Source organism: Chinchilla lanigera, unplaced genomic scaffold, assembly GCF_000276665.1.
Source record: "Chinchilla lanigera isolate Chin_1 unplaced genomic scaffold, ChiLan1.0 scaffold00005, whole genome shotgun sequence".
NCBI classification, from domain to species: Eukaryota; Metazoa; Chordata; class Mammalia; order Rodentia; family Chinchillidae; genus Chinchilla; species Chinchilla lanigera.
In genome coordinates this window covers 33,129,570-33,153,946 of record NW_004955406.1, presented here as the reverse complement: position 1 = coordinate 33,153,946, position 24,377 = coordinate 33,129,570, and the positions used below count along the sequence as shown (strand labels likewise).

The 24,377-nt window shown below is 34.3% G+C and overlaps 1 protein-coding gene across 2 annotated transcripts in view; it reads left to right on the top strand.

The window, feature by feature from the left end:
* Positions 1–24,377, top strand: part of Kcnt2 (potassium channel, sodium activated subfamily T, member 2) — a 360,773-nt gene that overhangs the window by 287,396 nt on the left and 49,000 nt on the right. For both annotated transcript variants that reach the window (XM_005375111.2, XM_005375110.2), the window contains 4 exons: positions 1,197–1,308; positions 13,806–13,907; positions 16,211–16,294; positions 17,255–17,383. In XM_005375111.2, coding sequence (XP_005375168.1) covers positions 1,197–1,308; positions 13,806–13,907; positions 16,211–16,294; positions 17,255–17,383 — 427 coding nt within the window. The remainder of the gene's footprint in view (positions 1–1,196; positions 1,309–13,805; positions 13,908–16,210; positions 16,295–17,254; positions 17,384–24,377) is intronic.

The window sequence follows — 24,377 nt, the reverse complement described above, 5'->3', positions numbered from 1 at the left end:
AGGGAGGGAAGAGAAAGGGGGTGGAAAAAGGAATGAAGGTGTGCCGTGTACAGGTATGGACTCCACACAAGGAATGTAAACATTATGTAGTACACACAGGTACTAATGAATTTAAAAAAATAAGAATGAAGAAGAAGCACATTCCTTTAAAAGACACTAAAGCAAGGATCTGGCAGTCAGGGTACCCTCACTGTTGGAACTACCATAAAATGAGTGCAGCACAGGTTGATATGTTTTTGAGTCACACATGAGTTCATATTTTTCACGCTTTCTGTCAGTGTTAATACCTCACTTCCAGGAGTGAGTTCAACCTAGTGAAGATAGTTAAGTGGCTATAATTTAGCTTCACATTTTTTAAAGATATATTCTATGGGAACTAAACCCAGTATCCCCAGAAGTGGCTGCTGCACAAAATGTGAGCCATGAAATCTATCAGTGACACATAGGTAGGAGGGAAAGCTCAGATCATCAATAGCAGCAAAAATAGAAAGATATTATTGATATTGTTTTGCCCCTTTCCGGGGGTGAAACAAGTTTTGTGCATGGCTGTATGTATGCACATATGTGCATGTGTTTGGAGAGAAAGCCAAGTGGGAGGAAAATTAGTGAGATGAGGTGAAATTTTTCAGGATCTTTTCATAACACTACTATTAAGGCTTTCACCTTACTACCAACTTACAATGAAATTTTGTTAAAACCTAAAATAGTTCCTCTTCTCCAAGGTTCACTGCATCAAGATTTGATATTTAAGAGTTTTGCACTGTAAGAATAGGGGGATAGCAAGAGCTCACATCATGGAAGAGAACTTATCATTTGTGATGTTTTTATGAGTCAACATACTTGTCTTACAAATTTTTGCTTTAATATTACTTAGAGTGATCTTGTACTGTCTTAAATCAGCTTTAGGAGTTTTTCTTTTATGCTAGCCCATAATTATATGAGAAAATGTCTACTAAAAGACAATTACTGAACTTGTTTCTCTTCTTGAGCTAAAATGTTGGTTAAAATATTCTTTGGAAGATGGTGTTTCATTTTTCTTGTGTTGTACAGAACATTTTATCTGGCTCTGCCTGCTATTGAAATTGGATACATTTTGAAGCCTAAGGCTAGCAATCACTCACTCATAAATATGTTGTTATAAAAAGTACCATATTGGACTGTTAGCGTAATGCAATTTTTTTTTTCTTGCAATGTAGGTTGTTCTCGAGTCTCAGCATTATCACAGAGCTTACTCACCCAGCAAACATGAGATTCATGCAGTTCAGAGCCAAAGACTGTTATTCTCTTGCTCTTTCAAAACTGGAAAAGGTAAGACTCACATTAAGAAAAGTTGATTTAACCATTTTTGTTCAAATAACTCTGGAAATATCTACACGTAGAAAGAAATTCAGTAGGTAGGAAAACTAAAGACATATTTCATTTCTTATTTGGGGGCTAAAATCCTAATTTATAATTTTTTAAAACAATGGATTCATAAATTTTAGCCATTTATATTAAAGTGAATATAGTAGAGATAATTTAGTCTATCTTTTAGAAGTTTCTAATATAATTTATCAAAGTATTAAGTTTAGGGCTGGGGATGTAGCTCAGTGGTACAGTGCCTGTCTGGCAAGGGCAAGCCCTGAATTCGATTCCCAGTACCAAAAAAGAAAATAGTATAAAAAAGATTTTTAAAAAGCCCCTTAAAATAATTAAGTTCAACAGAAATGTGTACTTACAATGTCAGTTTTATTGGTAATATGACCAGTGATTTGCTATATCATGAGAACTATATATATATATGGATTTCAGTTTCCAAAAATGTTTACTGCCTTAGAAAAGTATTTATTATGCAGAAATGTTTATTATCTGTTGAAAGCTGGTTTAGAAAATGTCACCCTTGAAGTCTGAGACAAAATCAAATTTATTCCTTACCTAGGTAAGGGGTTCTGCCACCTCCAGAAATCTTTGGCAGTACTTGAGATGGAGAACAACATCAAAATGCATTGAGAATTGGAGAGTAGATTTCACAGGGGTATTTCAAAGCAGGGGTTTAATCGGTGTGGGTAGGAGATAACATTGATCCTGATGAAGACAGTGCAGTCTGTATCAGGTGTGAAAGATTTGGTTTCCATCCTCAGTGTCTAGGCCGAGTATGAGGTAGATAGTTTTTGTATTCAGCTTTTACATGGTACTAGTATGCAGGGAGAAGTAGATGTAAAGAAAAGATTTATACATGTAAAAATGTGTTATATCTATGCTGTCTTTTTTGTCTGTAACAATATAACAGATAGAGAAAATGATATTCATATTTTTATTAGTTCCTGGATTTCACTTAATTTAATTTTTGACTACCTATTATTACTACACAAAAGGCTCAGTCTGCTCATTACATGGTAAAAGCCATTAGTCCAGAGACGAGAGGGTGGTAGAGAAAGGACTTTATTACAATGAGCTAGCTGATCTGAAGACTGCAGACTATCATCCCAAAGGGAAGTCTTCCCAGGAGTCTGATTTATGATGGTTTATATGAGATAGATGATTCAGATTGCTATGCACCTTCTCACAGGAAGAGTCAACATCGATTAGAAGTGTATCACTGTGGCCAGAGGATACACTTGGAATCATAATTGCCTAGCCATATCTACATGTAGTTTCTGACATCTTACACCAGGCCAGTCCAGAAGGAAACCCAACATGAAAACTTTTGGCTGATCACTAATCTCACGCTAATGAAACATAGGTCACCTGGTTATTGACAAAGACAGAGACAATGCGGAGTTAAATAGAAAGTTGATCATGAGATCTGGTCTCAGTGCTTGGCTACAGTATCATTTCAGATGCTGTCCTAATGCCTAGCAAGTGTACAGTGTGAATAAGGCTGTTTTTATACTCCTTTCTATTGATTCTCATTTCCAAAGCTGGTCACGCACACTGTGTTACTTCAGTTTTAACACATTCTTTTATGAGCTTAAAGAAATCATTGTTATGCCCCTGCTTCCTGACCTGAAAACTGAGTTTGAGACAGATTGAATAATTTTTTCAAGATTATGGCTATCAAGTCAGTGCAGTATGGGATACTTAAGGTCAATAGTATTCAACACAGTAAACTTCAGGGGCTGGGGATTTAGCTCAGCAGCAAAGTGCCTGCCTGGCAAGCGCAAGGTCGTGAGTTCAGTTCCCGGTACCGGAGAAAAACAAAAAAAAAAAAACAACAACCAATCACAGTAAACTTCTATTATGTTATATCATTTTAACAACATAGAAGGGCTAGAAAGCCAGGCTAGATTGGCATAGCTTGTACAGGTTAACACAATACTTAGGAAGCTAGTGGCATGGGTGCTGATATGTTGTAGTTGGACATCCACGACAGATGAGGTGGGGTTATTTAGTAATGAAGACCCCAGGCTTTGGAATCAGATAGGTACAATTTGTCACTACTTTTGAGGAATGGAGCTTGGATAAGTTATTTGTAGGCTTATAACCTTGAGATTCTTACCTTGATAATAGTGGTAGGGGTTTAATAATAATGTCATGGTAAATGTCATCCTGTATAATCTACAGAATTTTGGTATATATGCTGCTGAAGTGAGCACATATACACTATACAACATAGGCCAGTATTTGACATACACTTACTACTCAAAGAAATGATAAGAAAAGCATAAATTATGTTTACTGATACTGTCACTAATATGATATTCTATGGACTCAATTTTATACCAGGTCATTTGTTGCATAGCAAGGTCATAATTGTGAAAGATATTTTCAGTAATTGTGGGTGCATAATTGTGTGTTTATCATATTAGGAGAAAAGAACAAACTGAAGCTTGGATCTTTGTTGGTAAATTAATTGAAAATGAAAACTATTGCTAAATTAGAGATCCTCCCTACAAATGAGAAAACTGGCTTTATTTGAATAAGTACTAAACAGTATCATCTCAGGTAACATTAACTGTATTGCAAAGACAGGATAAATGACATACTAATAATCAATTACAGGCATGTTTCATATATGTCATATATGCCAATCAATTATATACATCTTTCTATCCAAAAACTTTTATATCTTTGTAACAAACAAGAAGGTATGATATTGAGCAAGGGCTCTCTGTCTGACACACAGAAAAACAAACAGTAGCACAAACTTCTGGTGAAAGACATTTCTTGTAGGGTTGACCAGCAAGGAGGACAGGAGCAGGAATTTCAGCTCTGCCTCTGTAATCAGCTGGGGGGATTTATAGGAAGGGGAAGGGGAGAAGCTTTTGTTGATTTGAAGGCAAGAAGAAGGAGTGGTAGGGTTCTTTGGAACTGAGCTGGTTTAGAGGAGTTCCTTATTTCTTTATGAGTAATACATTCCTCTTCCAGAGTGGAGTTATGTTCACTGTGGGAGATTTTTAAGCTTGTAATGTCAAATGATTGACTTGAAAAGCTGGTTATTTTTGTGCGTGTGTATTCTTGAAAAGGCTGTTCCAAACCATTCTTCAGTGGATTCTGGAGGCTTTTCCTAAAAGATAACTTGAAGGCTTTGCTATTAAGGAATTTATGTCTGCATCTGTTCAGATGTTACCTGATTTCAGGTACAGTTTAAAGTCAGGCATGTAGGCTAAACTTCTAAAGGGAAAGAGATGTACATCATTATATTTCTTGATGTTCACTTTTCAAAAAGTTAAACAGGTCAAAGGATCCAAAGAAAGACAGACCTAGAATCAAAAAGTGACTAGTGTCTTTTTCAGATTTGCGCCAACATCAGAGAGACAGAGCAAGGATAAAAGGGAGGGGTGGGAGCAGAGCACAGTCACACATGCCTACAATCCCAGCACACTGGGCATCTGAAGCAGGAACTGTTGACGTCTATAAGCAAGCCCTTTTAACATCTTGGAGGCTCTTAATCTCTGCAGCAAATAGCAGTCTACATATATCAATAGCAAACAAATGGAAATTTTACGGGCTGGGGCTGGGGCTGGGAGCAGTACAAAACACTTCTATTCATGTGCTGTTGCTTAGCTGAAGTGCATAGCTGTACCTAACATTAGGGAGTCTGGGAAATGTAATACCTATATGCCCATAAAGCATTAAGCAACAGATAAATGAGACACAATTCTCTGTACATACATCACTGTTATTTTCTTGAAATTTGAACAATTTATCAAAACAAATCCTGAACATCATAATGTAGCTTGTATGTTCCTTCTCATCTGACCTTTCCTTCACTGTTCTCTCCCTTTTTGCTGAATTGTCTTTTACCTTATTTTTGTCCTGCGGATTCCTATCATCACTGCAACTTTGTCAGTGATGAGTCCTGTGCTTGCAGGTTGTTTGAAGGTTCTTGACATTCCTCCTGACAAAGTAGGCTCAGCAAGCATCGCAAGGTAGAGATGACAGTGATGACGGGAAATAAACGGAAGAGAAAGACGGCAATAGAAAGAAAAATAATTGTCTAATTTCCCTTGAAAGGCTTATTTGCTTTCTCCTTTTCACTCTTATTTTTATGTTTCACAAAAAGTATTTTCTTCATGCATATCTGTACACAAATAGATCTGAACTCTCACCATCCCCAAGTGATGATCATAATTATGCTTTATGATCATGATAACTAGACATTGATATAAGAAGCAAAGTAATAAAAATATGAGATGAATAGTGCAGTATAATAAACAAAATACATTTGATCTTTGTGCCTTGTATCTGCTTTTGAGCTTCAACATCCCTTGGAATTTCTTATGTAATGGGAGTGATTTTCATCATTCATACCATTCAATTAGATTTCTGCTCAGTGACTCAAGAAGTTCCCTTAGATAAGCTTTTCAAGAAGGGGGAGCTGCTCAGAAGTAAAAATACATCACATGATTAGAGAGTGGAAACTTTCACCCTCGCCCTGCATTTCCAGGGAAGGAAGTGGGGCTGATGATTGAGTTCAGTTGCTTTGCTGATGATTATTATCCCTATGTAATGAAGCCTCATTTAAAAACTCTACTTTAAAGACTGCCTGGTGTGGTGGCATGTGCCTGTAATCTCAGCATAGAGAGGTTGAAGGAGAAGGATCACCACAATTCTGACACCAGCCTGGGCTACACAGTAAGTTCACAGCCAGCCTGGACTTCATAGAAACGATCTGTCACAAACAGATGAACAAACAAATAAAGCTAGGCTAGAGAGTTTTCTGGCTGAACATATTGAAACTTCTGTTCTTGGGATGAGAGAGGGTAAGTGTCTAGACATCTTCTAGGCTCCTTTTCATTTGCTGTTTCTTCATATTTTTTTTTTAAATGGGCAATATAGTGCCTTCATGCAATCATGTGAGTTGTTTAGAAAACTATTAAAGGTGAGGGGGTTAGGGAAACCTCAGATTTGTAGCTGAATGCCAGAAGTACTGTTGGCCTAGAAACCCTGGAGATTTCTGCTGGTGTTTGAAGTGCAGACAGTTTTGTGAGACTGAGCCCCTTAACCTGTAAGGACTGTGCCAAAGCCGGGTAGCAGGTGTCAGACTAGATTGAATTGTAGCATGTCCAGTTGCTACCAGAAAAACTGGTATCAGAATGAAAATAATCATGTCTTACAGATCATGTACAACTTTTACAGTACTGGTAGGAAAACAAGATGATTAATGTTTTACCAGTGATTAGAGATATTTAGGAGAAACAAGGGAGATATAAACTAAGAATTTTAAAGGTATTTCTTCAAAATATTTATGGTGGAGTCAGGCATAGTGGCACATGTACGTAATCCCTGCACTTCCAGAGTTTAAGGCAATAAGAACCTGATTTTGAGCTCAACCTAAGCAACTTAGCAGGACCTTATTTCAAAATAAAAAATAAGTAAATAAACAAAGGACTAAGGATTTTAGTGAAAGCCATGGGTTCAGTCTCCAGTACAGGAAAAAAAATTACTATGTAAAAAACTAAAAGGCAAAATTTTACATATTCTCCATTTAAATTCAACTAAATATTTACTGAGCATATACTCTCAGGTAAATACTAGGAGTTACAAAATTGAATAAAAGTAACTTTTGAATGTATTAAAATGACTATCATTTAGACAAGATCTTTAAATCAATGAGTTGCCTTTTTTATTCTCCCTGCACATTAATAATATTTCTTTCATTATTTGATTCTGTGTTAATAGTCTGCAAGGCGATGCCCATTTTATCCTTCAGAGTTAGAGAAGACTGTGTAGATTCCAGGTGTGTGCCTCTTTGCCTGCCTTAAAACCCATTTTCTACACTGATATCCTCTTTCAAAAAGGTGGACTCTCTCCTTTAATTCCTGCTCAAGAGTGTTTTTGTCCTCTTTTTGTTCCCAAAATTTCCTCAGTGGAGACTGCCAACTTTTTCTACAGAAATTTTGGGTGCTTTTAATTCGTTATCTGTAAAAGGTGAAGTTTTTGCATTTTACAAGTTGTTTTGGTTTTCAGGCCTTCTCTCATCATGGGTATTATTATTGATTTAATCATTTTATTTATTTCAAAAGTTGTGAATGTGTTTTATGAATACACTTTTGCAGTGTATTAGGCACTTCAATTTTCCTTATTTGTATGTTAAAATAAATATGTACAGTAAATTTTAAAGTTTTGTAAGAACACAAGGAAGAGCACTACCCAAAATTCCTCTGTATTCTAGCTACAGAATACAAATGTTTTATAACTTGTAAAGAGGAACAAAACTAGTAAGATCATGAATGTGGAATGATGTGCCTTGTCTTCCTCTTTAAATGCAAATCGATTTTAAGGCTCAACTCTGATTTCATTCCACTGGGGCTCTCTCCTTATGCACTGTAGATCACCACGAAACTTTTTCACATCACGTGGTCCTGAAATGTTGGGTTTCAACTTGGCCTCCTCAGTGAGACCAAAAATTGCTGCAGAGGCAGAAGTTTTTGTTAATTGTCACTGCATTCTAAAAATCTGGTTAGGTGCCTGACTGAAAAATATGGCAAATATCTAAATTTTTAAAATTATCACAGCAAAAGTCACATTGTCATTAATCCCCCCTTAAAATACCCTCGATCCCTTCAATTGTCAGGCATCAGTCTTGGCACTTTCTGAAAGAGTTCTAGAAGTCCTCTTCCATATCTTTAGTAGCCCTGTGATGGCTGCCTTAATGGCCTAAATCAATTCAGAATATTTACATGTCATGGTAATTTTGATTTGGGGAAGAGTTGGAAGTTAAATGGTGTCAGATTCTGTGAATAAGGTATATGAGGACACACCTTCATGTTGGACAAGCCTTCCTTTTGTTGGGAGCATCATTCACTGTATTTTTTTTTTTTAAATCACACCTTGTAAAGACATTCATGAAAAGAGAACTTTCAGAATTCCTTCAGGAAGTGGCAAGAAGATGGAATAAGTACTTTTGAAGTGCATGTGTATCTGTAGGGCAGGTATTTTGAGGGGATTTTATGGTAAAGTGTCTTATTTTAATAAATTTTTAAAAATTTAGACATTCACTCTGTATTGAACTGAACCCTTGTAATAATTAATAAATGTTTCTTCATTTTACTGTTTAGAATTTTTTCTTAATCTAGGCAATATTCTACAGTTTATTAGAAGTATTCTACTTTTTCTTTCATTTAACATGCACTTAAAGACATATTTATTTATTTACTATGTCATGCAAGTTACTCTTAAATAATTTATAAGTGAGTAGATCCTTCACTCATTTTATTTGTATTCCAAACTCAGAAACCTTTCAGTATTGGCAGGTCATATAAATTTGGAAAGTAAATTACATGTAAGAAAGAATAAATCTAAAAGTAAACAGATGCTTTCAACTCTGCCAGTTGTTGACATGACCTGTGACGTTCCAAAATGAATACAAGTCAGAAAGTTAGATTTTTATATGGTGTTACAAAGTCAGCAAACTCTAAATAAATTTATATGGACCAAGTGAAACAGCTCTGTAGTTCAGATTTGGACTAATCACTGCCAATTTATAACTTCTAGTCATATATTGTCTTCTTGCAACACAGCAATAGAAGTAAATCAAACTAAATGGTTCATACTAAGTTTTTGTCATTTGTAATTCTTATTTTTCTATATGTATAATCTGTACTGATAAAGTACCAAGGGGAAAACTAGGCCATCTTTTTCTGTATCAAGTATTTTTCAGGCTCAGTGGCACAGCACCTGCTTGGCAAGTGCAAGGTTGTGAGTTCGATTCCTGGTACCGGAAAACAAACAAACAAACAAAACAAAGTATTTTTCAGAAGACTGTGGTTATGAAATGTTTCTTACTAGGATGGGAGCAGGTGCTTGACATTAACTTTTTAGTATAACTTTAAAGCTAGTGCACCTTGAAAAAAATTGTTACAAACATCTTCAATGGACCTTTTGTTTAATTGTAAGAGAAGTAAATAATTAAAAGGTAGTAAATCATAAATGCATCATTACTGGCACAAGCAGAACAGCATCATATGTCTTCAGATGGTGGGAAGCATCATATATATTTTGGAGAAAGAGAAGAACTTGCAGCATGGGTATTGAAAACAGTGGATTCTACAGGATGAGAGTGTTATCCATACTGAGTTGGAATAAAACACATGAGGAAGGAGTTTTCTGGAATTAGCCGAACAGCCACCCTACTTCATCACCTGTTGATGTTGGAAAGTTCCAAGAAGTCATCTTAGAAAGAAGCACAGGAGCTTTGCCTTTGGAGCACCCTGAATGCAGAGGCTTTGAAATTTCCTACTCAGGGAACAGGGAACTGCAACAGGTTTCACTGAGGACATGGAGGGCGTAACATAGTCAGACTTGTACTTTCGTTAAATTGATGTAGCATTTCTGTGTTTGTCTGAAGGGGGATATTACAGTGGAAGAAAAAAACAGAATTAATCATATCTTTCACTAAATCAGCCACGAGCAAATAAAGGCCTCATCTAGTCCTACCAAAGTGATTGTATTGATAAAAACTAGAGCCAGAGTTCTGAGAATACTGATAGCAGAGAGACAGATGACACACATTTACTTATTTTTAAGTATATTAAAGTTGCAAAACAAAAATAAAGTTGCCGCATGTTAGATATGTACTGATCTGTAAATGAAGCTCAGAAAATATATATCTATGTGAAATAGATATATATTCCCCACATACATTCAGAAATATACTTAAAAGATGTGCTTACTGGTGTGTACTTATAAAGTATGTATGTTTAAAAGACAAGACATGAGGGACAATGTACCTACAGAATCTGTCTTGAAGTTTATAAAGGAGACTCTAGGATGAACACAAGAGAAAAATGAGTAAGGATTTCCAGAGTTGGCGGGAAGCAGAGACGGAATGATGTTGAGGAAAGAAATCCCTACAGTTAGAAATATTTTTTCAAACACTGTAAGAAAGTTCATGAAGGGTGAATGCTGAGAAGTTACCAGGTTTGGTGGTTACTTTGTGATTGGGTGCACAGGGAAAAATGAAAGAATGTAAAAGAATTATAATTAAGAGCATAGGGGATCAAAACCACTAATTTGTGCCAATAAAATTCTCAGTTCTTTCACCTCCTACACTGCTCTGTTAAATGCAGTAATGTTATTATCTCATTCCATATGGTATTGGATGGACACAGAATAGAGGAAACAAAATTACTGCCAGAAACAAGTCTCTTCTTCTGAGAAGGCATATGTTCAGGACAGCAAACATAACAGAAAGATAGGTAAGAACAAGTGCATCAAAGTGCCTGGAATCTTTACATAATGAATTAAATACTTCAATTTTTTAGGTATTTTAGATAGACAATTGTAAAGAAAACAGAAATCACTAATGAAACCTCAATTGAACACAGGATGATATTAGGGAGGAAATATATTTTTATAAAGAGATGATTATTTTTGCATTAGAAGCAAAAATAGAAATATCTAATTTATATGGGAACCACAGCAATCCAAAGAAATACTAAAGAAAAGAAACTGTGTAACAGGAATATTAGCATTCTTCATAGCTCTAAACCTCCACTGAATAAAGTGAGACAGATGAAATACTGGATGAGTCTCAGTGTCTTTATTTCTTGCCTCTCAATTATGAATTTTAAAAATTTTAAACTATTCAATAAATTAATTTGTACAAAAAGATTTCACTGAACATCTGTGTATCAGGCACTGTATTTGGTGCTGCTGTAAGAGAAAGCAAAGCATAGTCTCACCTGAAATAATTTGTCGTCTAGCTGAATAATACAAAAAGTTTTTAAATGAATAAGAAACTATACATTTTAAAAGCACAAATACAGTAATAAGAGTTTATTTTCAGGGATATTTGGGGAAGCCCTCCTTCAAGGTGATAAAGAAAGGCCTCCTTGGGAAGGTAATGAGTTATGATGAACATCAGGGTAGTCCCATAAAAGCTTGGAGGTACTACAGGATGACGAAAAGCAACATAAATCCTTAAAATGATTCAGGAATTAAGGGTGATAAAAATAGTTATTTATTAAGTACTTGCTATATATAATACTTTTTGATATTTTAACTTATTTATTGCAGTCACATGAGGAAGTAGATGACAATAGGATTACATTTTACAGTTGGAAACACTAAAAGACAGGGCATTTAAGTAGCTCATTTAATGTCATACAACCAGTAAGAATCAACACTTGAGTCAGACCTGTGTATGAGTTTCCAGAACCCAATCTCCAAACTGTTGTATGTTGAATTCACAGTTTTAACAGGTGGACATTTCCAGACATTGAAGCTCAAATCCAAAACTTAACTTTCTTTGGAAGAGTAGATGTGCTATATAATCTCTTACTGAAGTAGCTTGTGAAAGTAAGTAGCTAATAAAAATCGTTTTAGGTATTGAGTTTTTTAAAATTAAAGTTACAGTTCAAATCACTGAATTTAGGAAATGTATCTCGGTAAAAAATGGTCAGGAGGGATAACCTGAGGTTAAAAAAATCACTATGGACCCAAGACTATACACTGTGACTACTGAGTTTGTCCTATGTAGTTTCAAGCTTATTTGCTAGGACATTCATAATAGAAGATATTTCATGAAGAAATGTTGCTTTTTCACAGAAGCCATGCTCTTGTATTCTTCTAGCATGTCCAGAAAAGGCTGACTGTAGGGTAGACCAAGCTGAGTTTAGGTTTCGGGAACAAAAAAATATCATCAAGGTGGTAGCAAGATTAATTGAGAGCGTAAAATTGGATGCTTTAGAGTGATGAAGACTTCATATTGGAAAATTAATAGTAGATTTAAGACTGAAAAAATACTGAAGCAGTAGCATGGAGCTGAGAGAAAAAGAGAACTGTATAGATTAGTGATGGAATTTGGAAATTTGATGGGTGGATTGGAGAGGGAGTCACAGATGCTTTGATTGAGTAGTCACTCACTTTTCACCTGATTTACTACTTAGGAGATAATTCAGTTTAATGGAAAATTTACTCCAGTAAAACTTAAGTTTGGAGATTGATATTCAGGTTGATACTCACAATTAGGGTTTGAAAAAAGCGTGAAGGCTATCATATGGATTTAGAAGTCTTAGCTGAAATATTTAAAGCAAAAAGAAGTAACTAGATGTTCACAGAGTGAAACAACAGAAAGAAAGTCTCTGTGGTAATCACATTCTAATTACTAAACTGTAGCTTTTCTTACTGTTTATCTTACTTCAGTTTTGAATCTGTTCTCTGATGTTAACTGAAATGCACTCTGTTCTCAGATCCTCTGGGTCCGGGTCTGTGCCGGCCTTTGCATACCTCCCATCTGAACTTCTCGCGCACATGTAGTCACCATTGGCATTGTCTCCTGTTACTACAAATCATTGCTACTCTCTGGGTCCAAATATGAACAAATACATGACCTATTTAGTTTTAGTGCAACTAAATTTGACATTAAGGAAAAGAAGAAAATTGATAAAAATAAAGAGTGACGCAAAAATTCAAACATATAAAGAGATAATTTTCCATAATCCTAGCTAGCTAGAAGATAAAAATAATGAAGAGGGAACACGATTCTTGGCCCAGAAGATTTCAGTACAGTTAACAGAGGTCACTCACCAAACTCGCTGGAGGGAAAAAAGAAAAAGACTTATGAGCCTTATACAGTGCCCCAGCAGTTTTGCTGCTTTTTTCCTTATATAAAAATCTGTGTGGCTTAAGAAATGGAGGATTAAATCTAAGATGATGAAAAAACAGAGACAACTGGGTATTGACAAGCCTGGACTGGTCTTTTGGAACTGCCATGACAAATTACCAGAGGCTGGTTGCCTTATAATGTGTGTTTATTTCTCACAGTTCTGAAGGCTGAGAAGCCCAAGATCAAGGTTTGGCTCATTGCATGTATGGTGAGGATTCACTCCGGTTCAGAGCAACACCTGATGGAAGGGTCAGGTGTCCATGGGCTCTGCTTTCATGGCCTCACTGACTCTGCTTCCCAGATAGCCCACTTTCTAGACTCACCACCCTGACAGTCAGGATGCAAGCATAGGGATTTTGGAGTAACACAAATGTACAAGACCATGTCAGCCTCCTACTGCCTGTTTTCTTGTCCTCACATGTGAGAATGTTTAAAGCAGATCTCCCATGTGTTATAAAACATTATCTGACTTTAGTTGTTGTTTATATTTCATTAAATTACTTTTAGTGTGTGTTTCTTTCACTATATCATCTCTTTTATGAAGAATAAAAGCTGTTTAATGTACAAAACTACTCGGTGTTTCAGTTAAGAAAAGTTATTTGTGGAAGTCAGAAGGATATTTAAAAATACAATTTTAAGTGAAGAAATGACATACGTATACCTCATGATATAATGAAAATATCTTTTTCGTATATGTTAAGCAAATTTGTTTAGGTAAAAATGCATAAAATAGAGACTGCTCACAAGTCTTTCTACCTCAAATTTCTAACAGAAAGAGCGAGAGAGAGGTTCCAATTTAGCCTTCATGTTTCGACTGCCTTTTGCTGCTGGGAGAGTGTTTAGCATCAGCATGCTGGACACGCTTCTGTACCAGGTAGGCAGCACTTGTTTTCTCTTCAAAGTGGTTATTCTGTACTTCATTTATATGTATTTACTAAGTAAGAAATAGTAACATTTGAGCTGTTGAATTGATGCTGGAAGTAGTTCAATATGTCATGTTTTTAATAACAAAAACGTTCCTATGAAGTAGTCTGAAAACATGTTATTTAAAAATGACTTATAGATATTATTTTAGGCTTCTGTGGTCTCAGCACCCTATGATGGTTATTATGACATTGTAGTACATTTTTCATGTTATTCTAACAATTTCCTGTTTTTTTAAAACATATAAGAAAAAATAACTAGGTTAAAAACAACAAAAAATTTCCTCCTAGTATATAATTTGTTTAGATTTGAAATAAGTTACCAAATTGATGTGAATAAACTAATAAAATTGGGTATTTTGACATCCTATAATTATGCTTAATTTAGTAAAATACATAAAAAAATTTACAATAACATTGAACTATTAAGTTTTTTCCTAAGTGCCAAGTTAACGTTACCCTTTTATCATAACTAAAAGATGCTCTTTCACACAAACATAATCTTTTATTTATTTCTGCCCAAAACTGAAGTAGTAATATTTCATACTCTGATTAAAGTAATCAATCTCTAAATATTTCCATTAAATAAAAGGTATTCAGATAGATTTAAATACTTTTATAGCAGTGATCTCAAATTAAGCACGTAAACATTTTTATGGCTTCTACTCTTTTTCATTATATATTTATACTCTTCTACAATTGCTTGACTGAATAAACTAATCCAAAGATAGTTCAAGCTTTTCTGTGGGCTTCTGGGCTAATTTGCCAATGAGTGAACCTCTAGCAATGTCAGGAACCATCTGCTTATGCCAGATGAGCACCAGAGAAAACACAACAAAGGAGAATAAATACTCCCATTTTCCCTAAAGTTTGCAGGCACTTTAGGAGTACTCCAGGAGGCAAAACTCCCACTCCACACATCATTACCACACATGCGTGCTTCAAGTATTTTAAAGTCAGAGTAATGTTTTGTAGAATTGGAAAGCTTTATATCCTCATCATTTTCCTCATAGATCATGTAATAAATAGAGATATAGGAATTTAGTTACTTTGTAAGCTTCTACATATACAGTAAATTAGAATTATGGCTTTTAAAGCTTTTGAATAATAAGAGTAAACATTGCTTTATTCCAATGTAATACATACCTGCATGTTTGTATGTGCAAATATATAACTGAACTGCTGATAATTTTCCATATGAACTGCTGATAATTTTCCATAGTATTTTAAATTTTTGAAGTGTATTCAGTTTCATTTAAATATTTGCTGGCTATAACCTATAACTTCATTGTGTGACTTGTTTAAGACATTTAAATAGAGAATTAAACAGTAAAATCTAAAAAATAATTTCTGTTCAGGTGTTATTTGAGATATTATTAATGATTCTTGTATGCTTGTGATTGTAAGTCACACTTTCAGTAATTTCATACTGTTGAAATTGCCTGTGTCTATTATAAAGACTGCTACAGTTTTTGACTTTTCCAGTAGGCAAGATAGTCTTCCATACCAGGGTAACATGATGATTTAAAATTAAAAGACTCCATGGGGCTGGGGATGTGGCTCAGTGGAAGAACTCTTGCCTTGCATGCACAAGGTCCTGGGTTCGATCCCCAGCACCACATACATTAAAAAAAGCCAATAATAGTAATAAATAAATTAAAAAAAATAAAATTAAATTAAAAGACTCCATTTTAGTATACAGTGGTTTGGAGAAAGTGTATGGAATGATTAATGATACAAATAGTTTAGATGTTTACTAGCATAGAATTTATGTATGCATATTTGTATGTATGCATATATGCATGTATGTATATATTTTGGTATCAGAAATTGAACTCAGCACCTTGTGCTTTCCAGGCAGGCACTGTGCTGCTGAGCCATATCCTTGACCCTACTAGCATAGCATTTAATTGTAAGAAAAAATTTCTTTAAACTTTAATTATTTTCTGATTCTCATTTCAATTTGTAGTTTTTTGTTATTAAAACATCTGAAGTATTTTATCATGATTAAAGTACATATAAAATTTAAGCATACTGAGATATTTCTAAGTAACCATTATTTCCTAGATTTTCTTAAAAACTGCTTCACTACACATGTTTGATAGTTGACAAGACAGATTTTTTATTGCCCTTCTTATAGCAGCTTAATCATGTGTTTTTAGCAGTAATCTTTGAAAGTACTTACATGTTCACATTCATAACTATTCTGTATGTTTCATACATATGACATATCCATATTTTGCTTATACTGCAGTCATTTGTGAAGGATTATATGATTTCTATCACCAGACTTCTGTTGGGACTGGATACAATACCAGGATCGGGGTTTCTCTGTTCTGTAAGTTAATAATCTCTGAGTAGAAGATTGGTCTTATATAAAGTTCTGAAAATTTATCTACCGTGTGCTTTGGCTGATAATTCTATAATCGCATACTACTTTTTCCAGTATTTGTCTAAGTAATTACATCTGAAGTTTTGCAATTGATTAACATTTTATCAAGAGAAATATACTATTTTATTCACTAATCATAGCAAATAACTATTTTGTACAAAATTCAGAACAAGTGTTCTTTTATCTAGCTAGCAATTTGAGACTGATAGGTTTAGACTTAGGGTGACATACTGTCCAGGTAAACATTGCTTGTAGAGTTTAACCCATTTGACTTTTGTTTGTTGGTGTGTCCCTTTAACTCCGGGGCTCAATATCCTTGCTGACTCAGCTTCCCAAGTTACTGGCACTACAGGCATGTGCCATCACACCCAGTTTAACCCCTTTCCTTTATATGAGTGTAAACTATGTCCAGGTGCATTGAATGATTTGCTAACAGTTATACAAATAACAATGAACTCAAGTTGCCTGTGTTCATTTTACTATACATCTCCTCCAATATGAGTGTTATTAGAAAATTAGGTGGGACACTATTTTTGTATTGGAGTGTCTTTTGTGGCCTTTATTGCTTAGCAAACTGTCTGCCCACTAAATTCCAGTAGCAGCCTCCAGGTATTACATTTATAAATCTCACCATATGCTTTACAATACCTTCCAGTTAATTACTATTACCCCATTGCCTACTGATTTGGACTAATATACTTTCATATTACCCAAAATTGAATATTTAAATGTCTTAAGTTTTGGTGAGCTCCCAGTATAATTTGAGGCAAAATATAATAATATATGGATAAGTACTTAGTCTTGAAATTTCAAAATATTAATAAATTCTGCCTTTGACAAGTAAAAAATAACCATTGCTTTTATTTCTTAAATGTTTACAATGCAAATAATCCTTATGTATTACAGATGAAAATCACTGAGGATGACTTGTGGATCAGAACTTATGCCAGACTTTATCAGAAATTGTGTTCTTCCACAGGAGATGTTCCCATTGGAATCTACAGGACTGAATCTCAGAAACTTACTACATCTGAGGTGTGGAAATATTGAAGTATTCATGTTTTGGGATTTACTCTGCTAAACTTGGAAACTGATTTTTGCAAAATGCCATAGAAAGTGAAAATAGTGCTATCCAAATACACAGTGTTAATTTTCAAAACCTGAAAGCCTCTCAACTGTCAGTTAAACTATATCAGAATTTCACAAATTATTATTGATTCAGGGGCCACAACAGAGTCAGTGGACACTGGTCTCTGGAAGCTTTTTATAGATTAAGTCTTAGCCACTTTTGGAATATTGCCAACCATCAAATGAATTCTAAATAATCTTGAGGTTCAGCTATATAAGAATAGTTCTCCAAGCAACCTAGACTTCTACATATATATGGGTGGAAGCAAAACAAAGAGGAGTTACTAATAATTAAATTCCTAATTCTCAACCTCTGTATTGACAACAACTCTAAACTGAAAAGAAGACAACAGAGTAGTGCCCAGTCTTCCAGACGAGCTCTTAATAATTTTAATGGCACATTAGAGCCTATGAATACGGAAGAAGAAGTTTTGATAACTGCTCACATCCATGTTTTGATTTGGTCATGCCATGTATTCAGTATAGCTTTTATACCCTTATTATAACATCACCTATGATATTAGGTTCTTTATAAAATAAAAAAAATTTAGATAAACTACCATGTTAACATTTATATTATTTGATATAAATGATGATTTATATTTTTGAGAATTTTTTTCTTAAAATATCACATTTATTATGAATCACAAAGAAATTTTGGTTAATCATTATATTAGTATGGCAAAATCACCTGGACCATGAAGCTCAAGTTAATCGTTCATTTCAGGAATCCGTATAATTATTTCGCCTTCTCATGGTAAAAGTCAACAAATGTATGTATAAAAAAGAGAAGAACTTTATGGGAAGTATAAAGTTAATAGGGTAGATTTTGATTTCCTTGTGAAAGGGTATAGTTTGGCATTTATACAAGAGGGTATCATGGCCAGCGGGGAATAATTTAATTTTCTAAGGAATGTTTTGGCAGTTTCATTGCAGCTTCTGGGATGGTAAGCAGAGCTCTGATGTCATCTCTCTTGCTGAGTTCAAGTTTTGCTTTGTATACGCTCCCTGTGGTTGACACTAAAAGAGCCATCCCATCCGAGAGAGTCAGAAGTGACTCACTACAGAGCCATACCCGATAATTAAATATGTAAGATGGTTTGACAGATATGCCTAAATTTTCAAGAATGTTGGATTCTGACATTATTTGCTTATAGGTTAAGAGAAGACAAGAGCTTTTATAACTAAGCAATTAAACATTATCTTGATCTATTAGGGCTTCTATAATAAAACTATATATACTTAGTGACTTATGAAGAACAGAAATTTAATTCTTATAGTTCTAGGGCCTGGGAAGTATAGGATAAAGGACCCAGGTGATCAAGTGGCTGGTGAGGTCTGCTGATTCTTAAAATGTCATCCTATCACTGACTTGTCACATGACAGAAGAAGCCAGGCAGGGGTCTTTTTATAAAGTGACCTCTTGGCCTAATGGCCCTCCAAAAACCTCATCTGCAGATACCAGTACATTGTGGATTGCACGTATGATATTCTGGGGGGCTGGGGACACAAACTTTCATTTATATTAACTATTTTTTATTTCTTGATGGTGAGCACAAATATTTCCATACAGAATTTTCTTGTATTTTTATGTTTAGTTTTAGTGAATTTGCATATAGTAGATCCTCCCCATGTTCAACTCAATATTCATGTCGGTCATTTAATATTACTAAAAGACCGTGCTGTATCTATAGAAACTATAGACATCAGTAGAAAGATAATTGAATATCTACTTTGTAATCAAATGTATTTAAATTAACATTTTGGTTGCTTGGCCTGTCACTATGAAGATCTCCCAAGTAAAATGTTCATAAATCCCCAAACCTCAAGCTTATTAAAAAAACGCATATGACTGGGAAATTAAAAGGGAACTAAGGCTGGGGATATAGCTCAGCGGCATGAGTGTCTGCCTGGCAAGCACAAGGTCCTAAGTTTGATTCCCAGTACCCAAAATCAATCAGTTAATGAATGAATCAACCAATAAATAAAAGGCAACTAAATTAAATGTAATACTATTTTTCTTGTATTTGATTTAATTTAACAAGCATTATTTAACAGGCATATTCTTAAAATTTTATACCTTAGCTCTTTAAAAAAAATAAGCAACAAATAAAGATGAAAATGTAGGACTAGCAAACATTTTCCAGCAAAATATAAAGATAGGGAAATTAATGCAACTCTATGTTCAGCAGCAACTGACTTCTACTGTTTGGCCTGAATTCTAATTTTGTGTTCCTGGTGAATAAAACAAAAATAACAGTATGTTGATTTATATAGTAACTATATTCTAATATATAAAAGAATATGTGTGTCCTTTAAAATGTATGTCCTTTTTGGTCTCTTATTAAATGATAATTATAAGAGATTTTAGGTATGATGCACAGTATCTACCATCAATTCTAGATCCACAAGATGCAAAAGCAATATTAAAAATTCCTAGGTAGGGCTGGGGATTTAGCTCAGCGGCACAGTGCCTGCCTGGCAAGCGCAATGTCGTGAGTTTGATTCCCGGTACCGGGAAAGAAAAACAAAAACAAAAAATTCCTGGGTAAATACTCTACTTCATACACAAAAGAAAAAGGGAACATCAATTAAATCTTAACCCAGCCATGACACTGAGTTTTGTGTGAAGATAGAAACATTTTATTCTTTCTGATTGTTTAAAAATAAGGTGAGAACTAAATGGAGCCAGTGAAATGATAGATCAGCTCATATATCCTACCATCTTTATTAGATATCACGTGGTTCCAAAACAAGCAAGTTTTGAAATTCAAGTAATGTACCACTACCCCAATGCCAATTTTATCTTATTTGAATTAAAAACAGACACCAGAATTTAGGAGATGGAAACTTCATTCCATAATTAGAATTGGGTTGTCAGACATATTTTTGCTTAGGTATCTATCAGCTCCTCTTCATCCTGCATAGTTCAAAAGCAGTCTATTGTTTTTTTCTTTTTTTAAATATTGAGAGTTTATTCCAACAAGGTAGTGTACAGACTGGGAGACACTGGACACAGTTGACAACTATGGCTACATTACTGAATTCTGGGAGCTAAATGAAAAGATATATTCTGTACATTTTACCCTCTGCAGCAAATTGGCAGAGTCTTCCCTAGAAAATCTGCCAAAGCAAAATAGCAAGGACCTAAAACTAGATGTGGGAGACTATTAAAACCCTCAAACCTCTAATTTTCTAATCCAGTCAGCTTAATATTTAGCCTAATGCATAAAAGCATGTAAGTTCATCGTGTAAAATATTTGGTTTTTGTAATCATTTATTAAAAGATGAGTATAAGAGTTTTTAGAATCTCTCAACCTCTAATTTTCTAATCCCCATGTATCTACAATAAAGTTCTCTCTCACAGTTCCTGATTTATTAGTCCCTTTTCTTAAATATGAAGACAACTGAAACTTTCCTGCTATCTTAGGAAAGCTTCTAATATGAAATACAGACACCAATATAAAGACTCCGGAAGAAAGAAATACTTATAAGAAAGATAACTGCTGGGGAGAAGAAAATCTTAAAATATCCACATCCACATCCACTCCCAGGTATTTTCCCCAAAGAAATTTAACTTTACATTTCAATTAACCAGTATCATTGCTAGTAATAGCTTGAAATTGGAAACAGCCTAATATCCTTCAATTTGTGAGCAGATAGACAAAATGTGATCACACTTATAAAGGAATGCTATTTAGCAACAAAAATAAACTGCTTATATGTGCTGTAACTTGGATGAACCTCAAAAACATTATACCAAAGGAAGGACTCAGGAGAGCACATATTATATGATTTCATTCATAAAAGCAACTATGTAGAGATCAACAGTAAATTGCTGATTGTGTAAAGCAGAGGGCAGGTGGGGAAATGAATATTAAAAGTGAATGGCTACATGGAAATTATCTAGATGAACAGAGTAATCTCACATTGATTTACAGTAATGATTTGTATAATTTGTGAGGTTGACTAAAATAACCTCAATTTAACACTTGGAATAGGTGAATTATCTAATATTTCAAATATATTTTAGTTGTTATATAATAAGCTATAGTTAATATTATTGGATGTCTTAGAAAGTATAAGGATGAAAAAATAACAGAAAAATGTACTTTAGCAAAACATTAAGAGAAAGAACCTTATATGAAAAAGGTAATAGCAGAAGTGAAATAACCTGTTACATAAAACAGAGAAATTGCAGATTCAGTAGACCAAGAACTCAAAACACAGAAAATAGTAAAAATATTTAACATACTTGGAGGGTCTAAAATCTCATTCATAGCCTTTCCACAAAAAGTCAATGAAACAAAACTGAAGAAACATCACTGTAATAATTCCAGAATACCTTCAGAGTAGTTTCTGTCTTTGATATGCTCTTGTCAATGGGACAGGGTAACTGATGGATTCCACACCCATAAGTTCAAGGAGAAGAGATTTATTTTGGTTCAGAGTTACTGGAGATTTCAGTCCATGGTCAGCTGGCTCCAAGGGAAGACAGCACAGCAGAGGGAAAGCTGCTCAGGTTCTGGTGGAAGAGAAGAAGAAAAAGTGAAGGGAAGAGCTGGGAAGGGGGATTAAACCCCCCTCCTTGCTCTGCTCCCAAAGATTATAAACTCTATAATCCAGTCACTTCCCACAGCTATCTCTCTCATCTAATGAGGCTGTGGGAAGGACATGTCGATATCAGCCATAACTGCTTACAAATGGGAGCACTACCAACCTGTAACAGTGTCTATAACAGTGAAGTAAAATAGACTCAAATAGAGGCATAGCGCCATTAAATTTCAGAACAGTGAAGGAATGGAGAAGATCCTTAACGCTTCCAGAAAAATGAGGTTAGAGACTGTGGAGACAGGTCATATTCAAGGTTAGCCTCTGGGCTTTTCAACAGCAATATTACTATAAGAAAAAGAAAATAGGGGAATAACCTCCAGATTCAAAAGGAGGAGTTTTAGGCAAGATTCCATGCTTAGCCTAAGCTATCAAAGGTATTTAAGAGTATAACAAATCATATTTCAATATGAGTAGTCTCCAGAATAGTTGGCAGATAGCAAAATGAAAATTCACCCATGCACAAACAGAATAAAACTGGGGTGCATACAGTGGCTGGAAAATCAGCATGTGGAAAGCAGGCTCCAGAGAGATGTCTTTATGCACAGTCATATACTAGGACACTAGGACTTCCACCACTTTCTGTGCGTTTCCATGTAAAGACTTTTAGAACATTAGATTCTTTTGATTTGAGAAATAAGTACAGGAAGCACAAGGACTCGTGTTCCTCTTAGGAAACAAAAGAGAGCTATAATTTCCTCCACAAATCTTTACTCACAGTTCTGAAATCCAAAAATAAAAAGTGACTAAATTCACTTGATATTAAAACTTAATCTGAGCTGTTATGAGATTGTATTTACATATTCATTTTGTAGAGCACATTTATACTCCTTATTATAGCAATATTAATGTTTTTATTCTAAAATCCCGCCGAGTCCACACTGGGTGTATTATGTACAATATAGCATAAGATGTACCATTATCCTTTTAAAATCAGAAAAATTTCGACTAAATAAACATATGCACCTCTCTGGTTTTTTATAAGAAAAAGCAAATCTTCATTTACTTCCTGTGTTCCAGTATACTGAAAATTTCATTTGTTTGAAGTATGCTATAATCTGTGAAAATTTTACTGGAGAAGGAAAAGAATTCATTTTAAAGTGTATTAAGCTACTAATGGAATATATTATCCTGATTATCACCTTTGTAGTCAGTCAATCCTGGGGCTTTCAAAAATGTACATAGTGAAATAATAACTGATTTTATCATTGCCCCATCATTATCTCTTTACCATAAAAAAGAAAGCAGCATTTTAGATATGTTATTTAAATAACTGCTAACATTTACTAAATCTCATTAATGAAGTTATTTTAATAAGGATTAAGATCAGATAATTTTTAAAATGTTGGCCGCCTATTCTCTGCTGTTATTTTCTCAAACAGTTATTACATATTGGGAGTTCTGGGCTAAATCATTCCAGTTTGTCCCATATCAGAAGTCTGTTATGAACCCTGGCATGGTGGCACATGCCTGTTATCCCAGCACTTGGGAGGCTGAGGCAAGAGGATCATTGTGAGTTTGAGACCAGCCTGGGCTACAAAACTGAGCTCAAGGCCAGCCTGAACTGCATAGCGAGAGCCTGTCTCAAAAAGACAAAGAAAAGCATAAGTTTATTATGGATTTCCTGTATTTTTAGGAATACTTATATTCAGTTTTACTATATATTTTTAGTGGTACTAGATAATGAGTTAGACTTCAGTTACATTCCACCAATGTAATTGAACATTTTATTTATTCCTATTTTAAAAGTAATATATTATTTCCTAGAACTATGGAATGAGATAGCAAGATTTTTACAACACCTAAATATCGTAATGTTGTAAGTTTATTGGAAAAGTCAATTTTTAGATGTTGTAACCATTAAGAAAACTCAGAATATTTCTTTCAACTTAATTACATTTATATGTACATTTATATGTCTTTAAATATGTATATTTATATATATACATTTATATCAGTCTTACTATATCTGAAATTGAAAATACTAGCACAGTTACTGAGTTTAGTATTCACATTTTAAAAAGAAAATGAGTGAAATAAATCATGCTGAAGTAGTTATAGTAGCTTTCTTTTCAAGTTGATTATTTCATGTTTATATGTTAACCCAGTTTGGAGTCTTTTTCAGGTTATCAGTATGTAAAATATAAATTCTTTAGTGAATACAGAGTATTAGTACTAGATATTAATACCAGTAATGAAGATTGAATGTAAATAATTATTTCACATCTTTTATTATGAATGTAGTATTTCCATAAACTATCACATATTTTATTATATTCTACTATCATTA